Genomic DNA, 12,821 nt, shown 5'->3' with positions numbered 1-12,821 from the left:
GCTCAAACACTTGCACAAAGACACCAGCTTTAACCTGGGACCTCCCAGTAGACTCCCATTGTTTCCTTGACTCTTATCCAGCCACCCTACTGTATAATAAACTGATCTATTGCAGCAGGAATGCTATAAGAATCTTTCAAAAACAGAGAACTCAGTGGGAAGCTATCAAAGAGTCGGGTGTCCTCCTCACCTGGTGTCATCCCATTCGGGGCTGAGTCCGGTCAAAGAGCCGCGGGACTCTGAGACAAACTTGTAGACGACCAACAGGCAGTCTCGGCACAGCTGGACCAGCCGGCGGCAGCACTGCAGCTCCTGGGGTGACACCACCTCGCTGCTCTTACTGAAGATGGTCTCCCACGATGAACTGGAGAGTAAACGAGACAGCACACACACGGAGTGAAATTAAGCTGGCAGTTATACAAAAGCATACAGTGCATGTATATCACAGCCACAGTCACATACATAGACATATGTGTTGCTAATGTGTGGCCTTTAGTGGTGCATTTACATCCAAACACTCTCTCACACAGACATGCAGGAAGACAGACAGATGCAAGGAGAGGAAGGATGAAACAAATCCAAGTACAGTTAACCCCCTTTACAACCCCGGACATACCCCTGACTGTGAGAGAGCTTCAACAACTGAGACACACAACTCCGGGGGGTGCGTTTGATGTCTACCCCCTTTCACTTCTTGGGAGATGGGGAGGGGGCGCTTCCTCTGAAAGGGTTCAAAACTGTGTGTGTTTCCATTCTCTTCCTCTAAGTCGTTTTCAAAGCCTGTTGAATTCATCACCCACAATAGCTGCTGGGCCGTTTGATTGTTGTTAAGTCCCTTAGATAAAATATCAAACAAGAGACGAAGGAGGGTGGAGTGGCGGGGGCTTCACTCGGTTTGGAGAGTGTTTTCGGGGTCCACCGCTTTACTGTGGCAGCGTGACACCGGGGCCCCCTGTTGGGTTCATCCATGTTTGGGCCACGGCCTGTTGTTAGGGAGGGGCTGGGCGGCAGGCTAGCAAGCTAGCTGGATCATCCCGGGCTGGCTGTGATCAGACAAAAGCTGCATGGGGCGCAGCGTGCTGGGGGTAGCTGAAGCTAGGCTAGGCTAATCCTCCCGGGCTTCTACACTTCCACCCACTCTCTTCTCTAGCCTTTTTTTTACGATGTCTCATTTTCAATCACTCTCCTCTCCGCTTTTTCTCTGTCACCTAGTCCCTCCCCTTCTCTCCTTCCCCTTCATCTACATCACCCGCTCACTCCCTTCCTCACTCTCCCTCAATCACGACTGCCAAGGAAGCGAGGGAGGAGGAGTGTGGACTTCAGTTACAGCCCCTGAGCCCTCTGTGTCGAGGGAAACACGGCCACTGAACAACTTAACTGTAACGAATATGAAGAGGACGAGATTCAAGAAGGTCACACCTTTATCACAGCCGAGATGAAAAGCTACCAGCGCAGCAGCTGTCTGCATGTCAGGGGTTGTGTATATGTGCGTGTTGCGCTGGGTGTGTGGCTCTGTTTGAGGGTGCTAATGTGTGAAGAAATAAGTGTGTGGAAACCGACTTCACGCATCTGAAGATGCCTCGCTGTGTGTGTCTGTCGTCTGTCTTTGAGGGAAGTAAAATATGTGTTCCAATGTGAATCACTGATGGGAAACAGCATTTTTGTGTGTGGGTGTGTGTGTGCGTTTGTGTGTCTCGTCTGCTGTTTGGGGGTTTCTATAGGGACACGATCAAGTGGGCTGTCACTGCAGTGACTCATCTTGTAGGAAGTCACTCTCTGCCACATCAAAGCAGGAGGAAGAAGAACCCCAAAGAAAACTTCAAAGTATCTGATAACAAACTAAAGTGAAAGAACTAAGAGGCCTTCATTCACCTTCTTCCTGCTTCCATCCCTCCCTCTCTTTTTCTTGCTCTCACCTGTGAAAAAGCCCTGATTAACAGCAACGATTTGTGACCTTAATTTGCACCCTGTCTCCACAGAGTAACATGTTTCTTTCATCCCGAGAGCTTTCAGTAAAGTGCAGCGGGGTCTGGTTGGTCTGTCACTCACTCTCTGTCATTCAGCTACTGTTGCTTCCCCGCTTATACTGAATAAAAATAGCAAATTGTCGCTGCTGTCACAGAAATTGATATATTGACGAACACTGGGCTTGAGAACATGGGGAGATTTCATAGAGCGCGAACTATGGAGAGGAAAGAGTGGCTTCAGTAATTGGCCTGCAGTGTGGTCACTTGTTTGTGCTGATGTCGCAGAAATTGTAGTCATGTTGCCATCAACATTAAGGAGCGTTTTATTCAATAGTCGTGCTTCCATCGATGTATTTTTATGTGCGATGGAAACACTTTTTCCAAATAAGTTCTTTCAAATGTGAATCACATGACTGATCAGCTGTTTCTGCCCCAACTGAAGCTTCTGCTCCAGTGAAGATCAGAAATTTAGCAGCAGATTAATACAGTCTCCTCATCACTCCACACAGATGTAATGTAGCCTTCCTGTTTCTCAAATTTTTAAAACAATTCTCCATCTACTTCATTTGTTTAGAAGAATGCTACAACCACTGTTTTGCTGTGAAGCTCCAGAAATGTTTTGTGGACTTCCAAACTTCACCTGACTTCACCTTCACCTGGTGCATCAGGTCTTTAATTTCGCTGCCTGTAAAATTTTAATACAGTACATGTTGAATTTCGCCACAGCTAACGAACTTCACTGTAAAATGCCTCATAAAATAAATTGGAAGTTACAGCATCTATGATCATTTGTCCATCTTTTTTCCAGCATCAGGAAAAACATATTGTATCCTTGAACAGCATTTGAAACCCCCTCGCCTCACACCTTTCTGATCTCACAGTCACAGCAGTGAGATGCTGACAATTTCTGTAACTTTCTGAAATCAGCAATCCGTCAATCAGTCCCTCCTCACGCATTTTCACCTGCTGTGCAGAGGTGAGAAAGTGAGCAGGGTTTGAACTGGTCTCTCAAGCTCTTTTTTTACTCTTCACAAGGATACATCTGTCACTTTTGGGTGCAACACCATGATGCCTTTGAGGAGAATCTTTCCGAATGTGTGCTCCCTTATCCCCATCTGTCCGTCCAGTGTGCCTTACCCCTCTCTGTGATGGCAGGCTTTTCTCACTACCTGGGATTGTGACGTGGTCAGACAGCATGTTGTACTAACTGTCTAGTTTCAAGCATACCGCAGCCATTACAACTTCAACTCGCAGCCTCGCTCAGGTTGGCCTACCCAGTGTTGGAGAAGCAGTTCCACAGGCCCTGGCCGTGACTCCAGAGCAGCCGGTTGAAGACGCGGTTGAAGAGGCGATACAGGTGGAGACTATCTACGTCTGGCTCCCTCCAGATCCGCTGCAGCGCTGACCGTACATTTGTACGTACAATATCCAACACCTGAGTGTCAGAGATAAAAGACAGGAGAGAGCGACAGAAGTTGAAACAAGCGTGTGATAATTAAGGAAATTAATGGTGGTAAAGGTGACAGCATTTCTAATTGATATGCGTGAGTTGGTATTTGTTCCAACTGTGAGATTTCTTTCTCTGTTTTCTTAATTTTACCATAAAATTAGCAATCACAAAGGCTAATGCATTCACTGAGAAGCAGAGAGCGAACTTGCACTCATGAATAAACAGCCACGCACACTCACAACACCAGCACATGTAGTATATGCACTAACACATCATGTCAAATTTAATCAGAACTTATACTATATTAAAGATTTAGGAAGGTTTGTCTCTGCATTTATGTTAACGCAAGCACAGACATAAAGCCTGCCGTGTGTGTGTGTGTGTGTGTGTGTGTGTGTGTGGCAGGACAAAAAGTGCCAGGGCAGACAGCGGAGAGCATGGGAGAGGACTAATTGCTGCACCGACGTCAGTCTTGCAGAGAAGATGTCAGAAGTTCCCAGGCGGTCTGGGGACACCTGCACCAGCCTTCCATCTTCCCTTCTTTGTTTTCCCATCCCTCCCCACCTCACTGCCTTCTCTTCCTCCCTTTTTCTCTCTCTTTTCACCCCGCTCAGAGTGCAGCGCTGTGGCCCTTTTGACTTTGATTCCTCGCTCCTCATTACTGACGTGCCTCTCTGACTCAGTGTGTGTGTGTACGAGTGTGTGCCTGTTTGCGATGCATGGAGGCGAGATTTCCCTACAGCAATGTGAGGCGAGCGAGACACGCATCCACACTCAGACAAACTGATAGATGAGTAAACACACACACAGATATGTTTTGGTATGGTAATCAGATGGCAGAGCGGTGGGCGCTACATTCCTGACCTCTGCCTGCTGCTCATTAGGCTGCTCCACTCCAAATAAAACATCGGCTCGCAGCGCCACAGCCCACAACACAGCCGAGCATAGTTGAGCAGAAAGCGGTGGCTGAGAGATCACATCATTACTGACACGCCTACTGGATGCCATTTCACGTCTTGTCCCCCTCTTCTGTTTTGTTTACATCCTATTTGGTGTGTCTACCTCTCACTGTCTGACATGATAATGATCTTCATGCTTGTATGATTTTTGTATTTTTTCTCTGATGTTTGATTTGGGGATCATTTGTCATGTTTTAAAAGTTGTTCAAAAACATTCGAAGGCACACGTATCAGTGGTGACATTTTGTTATATTCACTGGCTTTAACAACATCCACTCTATATAGGCTGTCCGTACAGAGGCAGGCAATTTGTACAACTTTGGACCATTTTTCAGACTTTCGCTATTAACATAACTCTGACAATAGTGTCTGAGAGCGTCACTATTCTTACTTGTCTACAAGTAAAGTCAAAATATGAAATGTATATGTTTATATAGTATGTCTTACATATGTCTTGCCTTATATCTCACATATACACCAGCATCATGCCCAACAATGGCAAAAAAGTTCCTTATAGTTTCTATATATGTTTATTGGTAGTTTAGAGTTTGTTATTCCCTGAAGAAAAAAAAAACAACCTGCATTTGGAGGCCTCTCGATTCTTACGATGCTGTGATGGATGTTTAAAAAGAAGAGAAAAGAAAAAGAAAGTGCTGAGTGTTTTGGGTGCCAGGCCTCGTGGATTACTGTACAAAAAACACAAGTTAATAACTCAAACACAGCTTCATAACTTTATTCACTGATTTGAGTGAAACCGGATCATATTTTATATTGAAAATATTTTCTGGTTCTCCCTCTGCTGTCCTCCAGCTGCTCTACCTCAACCCAGATAGACCGATAGCTCTAAAGTAAGCGCTATAGTAACTGCTCACTACTGCTTACAAGCAGCGTCACAGTGAACAATGAATAAAAAATCAGGTGTTCTCACTCAGATAACTGATCTTCTGCAGTTCAAGGCCGCAACAACATTTCCCTTACAGCTGTCCAAGTTCCTCCAATTTTCCTTTTCTTTGTTGGATTGTCTTTGACTATCTTATCTTATGATCTCGAGGGAAGCAGTGACTTCTGATCGAGATTCTTCCAAAAAAGATGTCTGAGATAATGTGAAAGTAAAAGTTTTTGCCGCATATTCTGCTGAGCATCCGTAGCTGCCGATGACCTGGTGCTAGATGAGGTCAATCTTAAATTGACTCAAATATCTTGCGATCTGATTCCATAAGACTAACCTTGCGTTGTTTGGTAGAGTCCAGCTTCACTAGCCAATAGGAGGCCACCTTTGATTTATGGTATTTCCAGTTGTCGAGGATCTGTGGATGAAAAGTAAAAATAACCTTTAAAAATGCACAAAATATTAGTTTTAGTACAGACCACCAATCCTTCGATTTAAAAAAGACCGTAGACCTCATTCCCACTGTCACACACTCTCCTTTCACACTTCAGCCCAGACGTGTGTTTATAACATTGCTTGGGTTATCCATCTGTTAATGTAAAGGGTCTTCTGGCTTTCACACCGATGGCCCCCTTAGTTTCATGTCTGAACATGACAGAACTATTATGTATAGAGGTGCAATTCTTGTGCGATATTGGACATCTGGCACCTGATAATAGACAACGCAGGAGATACAGTACGATGCCGGGGGGGGGGGGTTGTTCACTGCAGCACACCAGTACGCTATCTGGTTATTTTGTCTTCAGTGTGTAGTCATGATGCAAACATTGCAGAGTAGCTCTGGCATAAGACTAGGCCTTCAACTAATATCGCGACTGGCTATATCATGTAACAATGTACTGTATATCTAGATATTTTTACATTTCTTGAAAAAAATAAAAGTTTAAATAAATGTTAGGACTGGACGACAAAATAAAATATCACACAATATGTTTTACCAAATACCTCGATATCGATATTGCAATAATACTGTAGGGGTGACTATTGGTACTTTCTAAAATGTTTACACAATGAGATTTTTGCTCAATAATCATCAGTAATGTGGATACAACGACTAAGTGGGTAAAAGCAGGTATTAGAACAAGAACAGTCTGGTAAGTTCAGAAAATGACATCACTTTAATGCAATGCAGCGCTGCCATATCACGATAAAACAATATCCAAAATCTAAGGTTACATATAGCCTCATATCAAGTTTAGAGGCTGAGTCACACACGCGATTATCGGTTAATCATTAAGAATATATGAAATTGGTAGGAATGTTTTTCAATTAGAAAACTGTTTTAACCCCTGACATGATCAGACTGGGCTACATTAGGAGTAAAAAGAACAGATAAAGTAAACACCAAGTTACTTGAATAATCAACTTAATAATAAAAAAAAACAATGACTTTGAAATGACAAATTACTTGTATTTTAAGAATTTGTAATTTGTGACAAGATGCTTGATGTATTTGGGCCCATCTCTGATTGTCGGTCAATACAGGGGCGTTTACAGCATATAACACTTGTTTGCAATAAACTTTTGTGTGGTATCTTTCCTTAGGTGAATTTAACTGCAGCACAACTCAGGGATAGTAGAAAAACTGTGTTGTGATATCTGCTCTTTTAGCAGAAAAACCCCCATGTTTTGCAGGTGTGTCAAAAATCCTTGGGGCATGTGTCGTTATGCTCAAAAGCTGTGCTGGATATTCCCATGCACTTGCTCCTAGTGCCAGCATCACTGTGTACCTACAGGCACTGTTATTGTTGCTCTGTTGACTTAGTCTACATCTCCCCACTGGTGCACATAAACCTCTCACGTAGCATGCTAGATCCCTTGCAAACAGTGCTCCCACTGGGAAGCTCCAGTGTAAACTTTATGTTTACTCACACACACAAACACACACACGCATGCACAAAAAAAACAATCCATGAGGAATCACAGATACACAGCTAAGGTATACAGTGAACACTTTCATTCGCAGAAAGTCACATGTTTGCTTGTTAAGCATTCTCTTTCAATAGGAACCTTATCAACCTTGTCTGGTGAGTTGTGTTCATTTGTCACATTTGTTTCATACATACACAGATTACCCTCAATTAAAGGACAACAAAACACACTTGATGCATTCCACCTCTCAACGGCTCCGACTGCGACAAAAAGGCAGGTTTTGAGTGAAAGATACGGGACACAATTACCTGGATACAAACACATCATTAGTCCAATTAGACCTCAACTTTAAATCATGAACAACATAAATTGACAAAGACTGTTTTCCTGCCAGGCGAATGCTCCTTCTCTCCTGAGGCAAGGAGCGAACAGTACAGGTGCAGTTTCTCATCTGTGTTTCCATGGTGCTCTCATTAGGGTTCGTTAACAGTACAGGTGTGGCGGTAATTGTCTCTCACGACCTCGGCACACCCAGAAGGCCACGCACACACACAAACTGTGTTCGCTGTTCTTGTGAGGACGTTGTATGGGCTTACATTAATTACTTGGTGGCTTGCCCTAACTTAACCTTAATCATAACAACTACATGCTTTACTCTGAGCCTTACAGAAAGAAGAAATGCTCATAATCAAATCAATACACATGTAATGGAATCCCTGCCCCCCTTTTTTTAGATGTGTCAGAATAACAAAGGGGAACAACTTGGCAGGCTGTAAACTTGTCTCAAAATGACCTAACTACAAAACTGTGATACAGACAGCAGCGAGACAGCACGCCTTGTTTCTGTTTGCTGTGCTAACACACTCAGCCTCTTTGCTAAAAGTTAGCGAAGTCAGCTAAACTCCTTTTGAACCAGACAGTGCTACAACCTCCTTTAATACCATCCAGTGGGACTGACTCTTGGGCTGACAGTGCTGTCAGCAGCCAGGGAGGAGAGCTGCTACATGGTGCACAGGGATTTTATAACTAAACAAACACTTTTTATTTCTTTGACTGTGTGGGAATATGATATCACAGACGATGAACAGAGGCATTAAATCATGAGTCTTACTGACAAATTAAAATCACTATTTTGTCAGACCATCTCGAGTAGCTCACATCTGGTGTTTCAATAGTTGCCTCTTTGTCGCTATTAAATGTAGCACTGCAGAGTCAAGCTTACAAAGCTTCCAGCCACCCAGCCACTTCACCCACTGGCTTTTGAAAGAAAAGCAGCCACCTGAGAGAGTGACTTCCACCTTGCACCCACATGTGACCTACATAAACAAAAATAAACAACTTCTATTTTCTTTCTGTATACTTCCCTCGAAGCCTACAGAAAACATTTTTGGTCCATTGAACATGTTGTTTTTGTGGTATTTCTGTCATTAGTCACCCCGGTGAAGACTGGAGTCTGGCCGGCTGCTGTCCTTTCAGCACCGCGGGAGCTGTGGTGCTGAAAGGACAGCTGGTTGTGAGGACAGCGATGGCCGTAACAGAGGTCAGAGTCGGTGCAGATTGGACGGATGGACTCTTTCATAGTACTTTTGTGCCGCTGATGTGTTGCTTCTGGTGTGAATTCAAGGTGAGTCGCTGCCTTTCTTTGTAATATCCGCTTCAGCTTTTCTCTTGTAATTTTAAATGAATAATAATTAATAAATTAAATAAAGATGTTTGGAGAATGCATGAACTAAACCTACATCGCCAAGTTACTGGATGGCCCACAATAAAGTAATACATGTGTTTTCTAGCTGCTAAGAGATGCTAGTTAACTAATGTGCTTTCAACAGAACATCCATAATAAACTTTACCTACATCTATAGGTTCAGGATATTACAGTCAGCCATAAGAGCCAATTCTTCTATTGTTTGTGCAGTACTATTTTAGAAAAACATACATTTAAGCAATAGCTTTAGCAATCGCACAAACACACATAAAAGCACCAATGCAAGTGCACAGAGATCTGACCACAAACAGGAGGCACTGATTAATACAAAGGAGCGGTGGGGAATAGTGCGCAGCTGCAAAATGACCGACAGGTTGTCACTGGGGTCGTTTGAAAGACAATGGGAGCCAAGCCAGAGCGGACAGGCTATTGTAGAGGGAGGTGAGGAGGTCTCTTTTAGTTAGGCTGCAGAGTGACCGCACCTGGCCACAGAGGGGGTTCTGGGAATACAGTGGTTTCTTTTTGTTCATTTCAGTCTTCTTCTTATGTTACTTTGTCACATGTGTACACTGTTTCTGCCTCTGAATCTGAAACATTTTGACACACACAAAAATACACATTGGAGTATTGTAAAAGGTAGCATACACACACACACACACACACACGCACACACACATACACATACAATAGCAATATGTACCCACCTCATCCAGCACAGACTCGGCTTCTTCCTCCGTTTTGCCCGGAAACCTGATCCTCATGGCGGTGAGGGCTGCCAGGGTCTGACGCACCAGCTCAGCCTCCTGCTCTTTACTCCTCAGGTTTATCAGCGGATCACCCTGCACATGCACACACACGACGATCAAGCCAGAAGAACATTTTTCGTGTTAGAACATTTTATCAAAGTCCTTTTAGGCACGTTTTGCCATTTAATGTTGGGCTAAGGACACCAGGCCCCTATCTAAATGAATTGGGAGAGAGCCTTTGACACTTTCAATGGTCACTGGGACATAAAAACTGCATGTTTAGAATCACCAGTCAAACCTGATTTTTTTTTAAAAAGCTTACAAGTTCAGGGATGTTGCCCCATAATAATAATGTTTAAGACACTTTCTTTCCACTGGTTATATTTCTACTATGCATTTGCATGGTTGCACGAGACCAACTTTTTTTATAGCTCAATCCAGCTCATCCTGCCTGAGCACATGAACGAATGTGAGTTCAATGTCTAATGTTTGAATCACAACACCCTTCTGGGTAATCCTGTACATTAGCGTGACATCATCCTCTCCCATTCTTATCAAAATCAGTTGAAACTGTTGTGAATCCTAACTGTGCACTTACGTCAATACAATTCGACTGGCTGATATGTTTCCAGGTTGGGCTGTGATAAAGCAGATGATTGGCTTTTGAGGGAAAGGGGCGGGATGTGTGTCATACACCCTCCATCTCCGGTGTTGTGGGGTTTGATTTGTCTCCTCTCTTATTCACACATGAGTATTTATTAACATGTCAAAACAATGTGAGCAGGGTGTAATGTGTTAAGACTGTATAACATATATTAGTCATTATTATTGCAAATTATCGGGAGCACTTTAAATTGCACAGGCTCATTAATTTATGATCTTGCTGCTACCTCTTATAGTCACAGATCATTATTTTCTTTCCACAGCAGTCGGCCCTGAGCAGTATCAGTAATATGTATCGTCTTTGTAAAAAATAACCCTTCTGAAAAATGCTACTTTATTATATTCTTTGTGATGCTATATCCAATTTGACATTTTTTGTGCAGACAAATCAAGTGTGCGAGAAGGTTCAAAAAAGAAGAAATTCTCCTGTCACTTTGAATATATGTGTGTCAGGACACAAGCATATAACCAGTGCACTCGATGGCCTTTATTAGTATAAAAAGATCTATTATCAATGTTAATAACTGTTCTGCTTCGTTTCACTTCGTTCCACTGTATCCAAAGGTTACGAGCGTCCTTGTTAAGAAGGAAGGGGAATGGAGGAGGCAGGCAGAAAGCAACAGATGGCAACATAATAAAAGATCATTGTGGTGGGCTACAGTAGGCCTATACAGTATTGAAGGAGCTGCTTAAGAGATTCCTTGTGGGCCTGAATACAATATATGCCACAGGAGGAGAAAAGCAAAGGGGAAAGGTAAAAGCTACGATGGCAGACAAAGTAAATTTGTACATTTGGTGAGATAGAATTGAAAAGTAATTCTTGATTGTTTACTTCGAACCTAGCTGGAGTAGTGGATCAGCAGAGGATTGCCACGTCGAAAAATGACAGCTTGACTATTTGAAAATAAATTCAGCATACTCTCTCTGTCTCTGTGACTGACATCTTATATAACACACTCTGAATTGTAAAGAGCGGCGCCAAACTTTGTGCGTGTGTGCATTGAGCATCTTACTATGTGCGAGTGGATGGTCCCCAGGCTGTTGCTGTGAGGCACGCGTTGGGCGGAGCCACTGCGGCTCAGCGAGTGAGAGCGCAGCGTGGCGGAGCTCGGCCTGACGAGGGGAGTGGCCATGGGAACTGTGGGAAACGGCCTGGTGGACAACGCCCGCACCTCACTGGGCGATGAGAGGGAGGAGATTGAGCGAGGGCAGGAGATGGAGCGCCTGATTGGACCGGAAAGAGTCGGGGAAGCGGAGGGGGCGGGGCTGGTTTTGAGCGACTTGATTGGAGGTTTCCAGTGGATGCGACCTGTAAAGAAATAGAGGAAAAGATTGAAGGAGAAGGGAGGAGGCTGACACTGACTCACTGTCACACTTCAATTTCTTTTCTTCCGTGATCCTGTCTCAGTGCCCCAGTCACTGTCAAACTCTCCTCTCTGCTTTCCATCCGTTGCCGGGTGGCTTTGGAGATGAAGTGTGGCGTTAAAACTCCCATCGCTTCACTCACGCTCTGGCACAGTGGCACAGTGGCCCAGTGTGTGTATTCTATTAACGGTCGCAGCATGTGTAGTCGAAACCCAAAACTAAACAGTAGTCCTGTCTGGTTTTGGGATGAATCAAAGAGCAGCTCTCTCTCACACACACAAGCAAATGCACCGAAAATGAAGCTGAAAACCCACAGTGACACTCTCCATCACCCTTGACTCTCCTCCAGATTGACTACCAGCCAGTGTATTAGTCTGTTTTCTATTCCTGCAGTGTGTCTGTGTGTGTGTCTGACATCAAGTGTGCACACAAGTGATTATATGTGTCAGTCCGTCTGTGAGAGTGTGTGTGTGTGGCTGCTGAACCTTTCGAGGTTTGGACATTGCCAAATGAGAGCATTATGGGGCTTAGTCCGAGCAGCTCTTCGGTGGCTTGGTATGGAGTAGGGCTTGGCAGGGTTGCAGTCTGTCTCTGCACACACACACACACACACACACACACACACACACACAGAGTGTGTCGAAAAGTTGGGCTTTTTCATGGGTTTGTCTCTTATTTTGTGATAAATGGAATGAGCTCATGCAAGGGTCCTCTCTACTGAGCAGTAAAAGCGGCAGCCCACAATGCAACCGGGGACTTTTTTCTTTCCAAGGTCGGCAGCTGTGAAGGGTGCCCTCTTTCTCACTTCAGAGAGCTGAAAGTGAGTTGATGTATGTGACTAATTTGTGGGAATGCTTGACACTTATCACTCTCGCTATAAAACAGCGAATATTTAAGCATTAAACTCAAGGTGTTTTCAAGGTAAACAACAAGAAAAGGTCTTTTTCTCTCCCTTTCAATCAAATGCGGCCTTCTCACATTTCTTTCCTCGAGTGCTTTTCAGTGCCTTGACATCTGTGTGTGTGTGTGTGTGTGTCCAGCGAGTGTGTGAAACTAGGACTCTCCTTTATTCAGGAACTTAGCAACAAAGAGCCACATCCGACAGGTCACAGCCTATGGTCACCCTGCTTACACTAGGGCTGCAA

The 12,821-nt window shown here is 44.0% G+C and overlaps 1 protein-coding gene across 3 annotated transcripts in view; it reads right to left on the bottom strand.

Moving 5' to 3' along the window:
- ttll7 (tubulin tyrosine ligase-like family, member 7) overlaps positions 1-12,821 on the bottom strand; it is a 78,022-nt gene that overhangs the window by 9,730 nt on the left and 55,471 nt on the right. For all 3 annotated transcript variants that reach the window (XM_084355779.1, XM_084355780.1, XM_084355781.1), the window contains exons 16-20: positions 11,325-11,620; positions 9,607-9,741; positions 5,603-5,683; positions 3,242-3,402; positions 191-364 (exon numbers count right to left, since the gene is read on the bottom strand). In XM_084355779.1, coding sequence (XP_084211905.1) covers positions 191-364; positions 3,242-3,402; positions 5,603-5,683; positions 9,607-9,741; positions 11,325-11,620 — 847 coding nt within the window. The remainder of the gene's footprint in view (positions 1-190; positions 365-3,241; positions 3,403-5,602; positions 5,684-9,606; positions 9,742-11,324; positions 11,621-12,821) is intronic.

The sequence above is a fragment of the Pagrus pagrus genome, assembly GCF_965226575.1.
Source record: "Pagrus pagrus genome assembly, chromosome: 6".
NCBI lineage: Eukaryota > Metazoa > Chordata > Actinopteri > Spariformes > Sparidae > Pagrus > Pagrus pagrus.
This window is presented reverse-complemented; position numbering and strand designations above follow the sequence as displayed.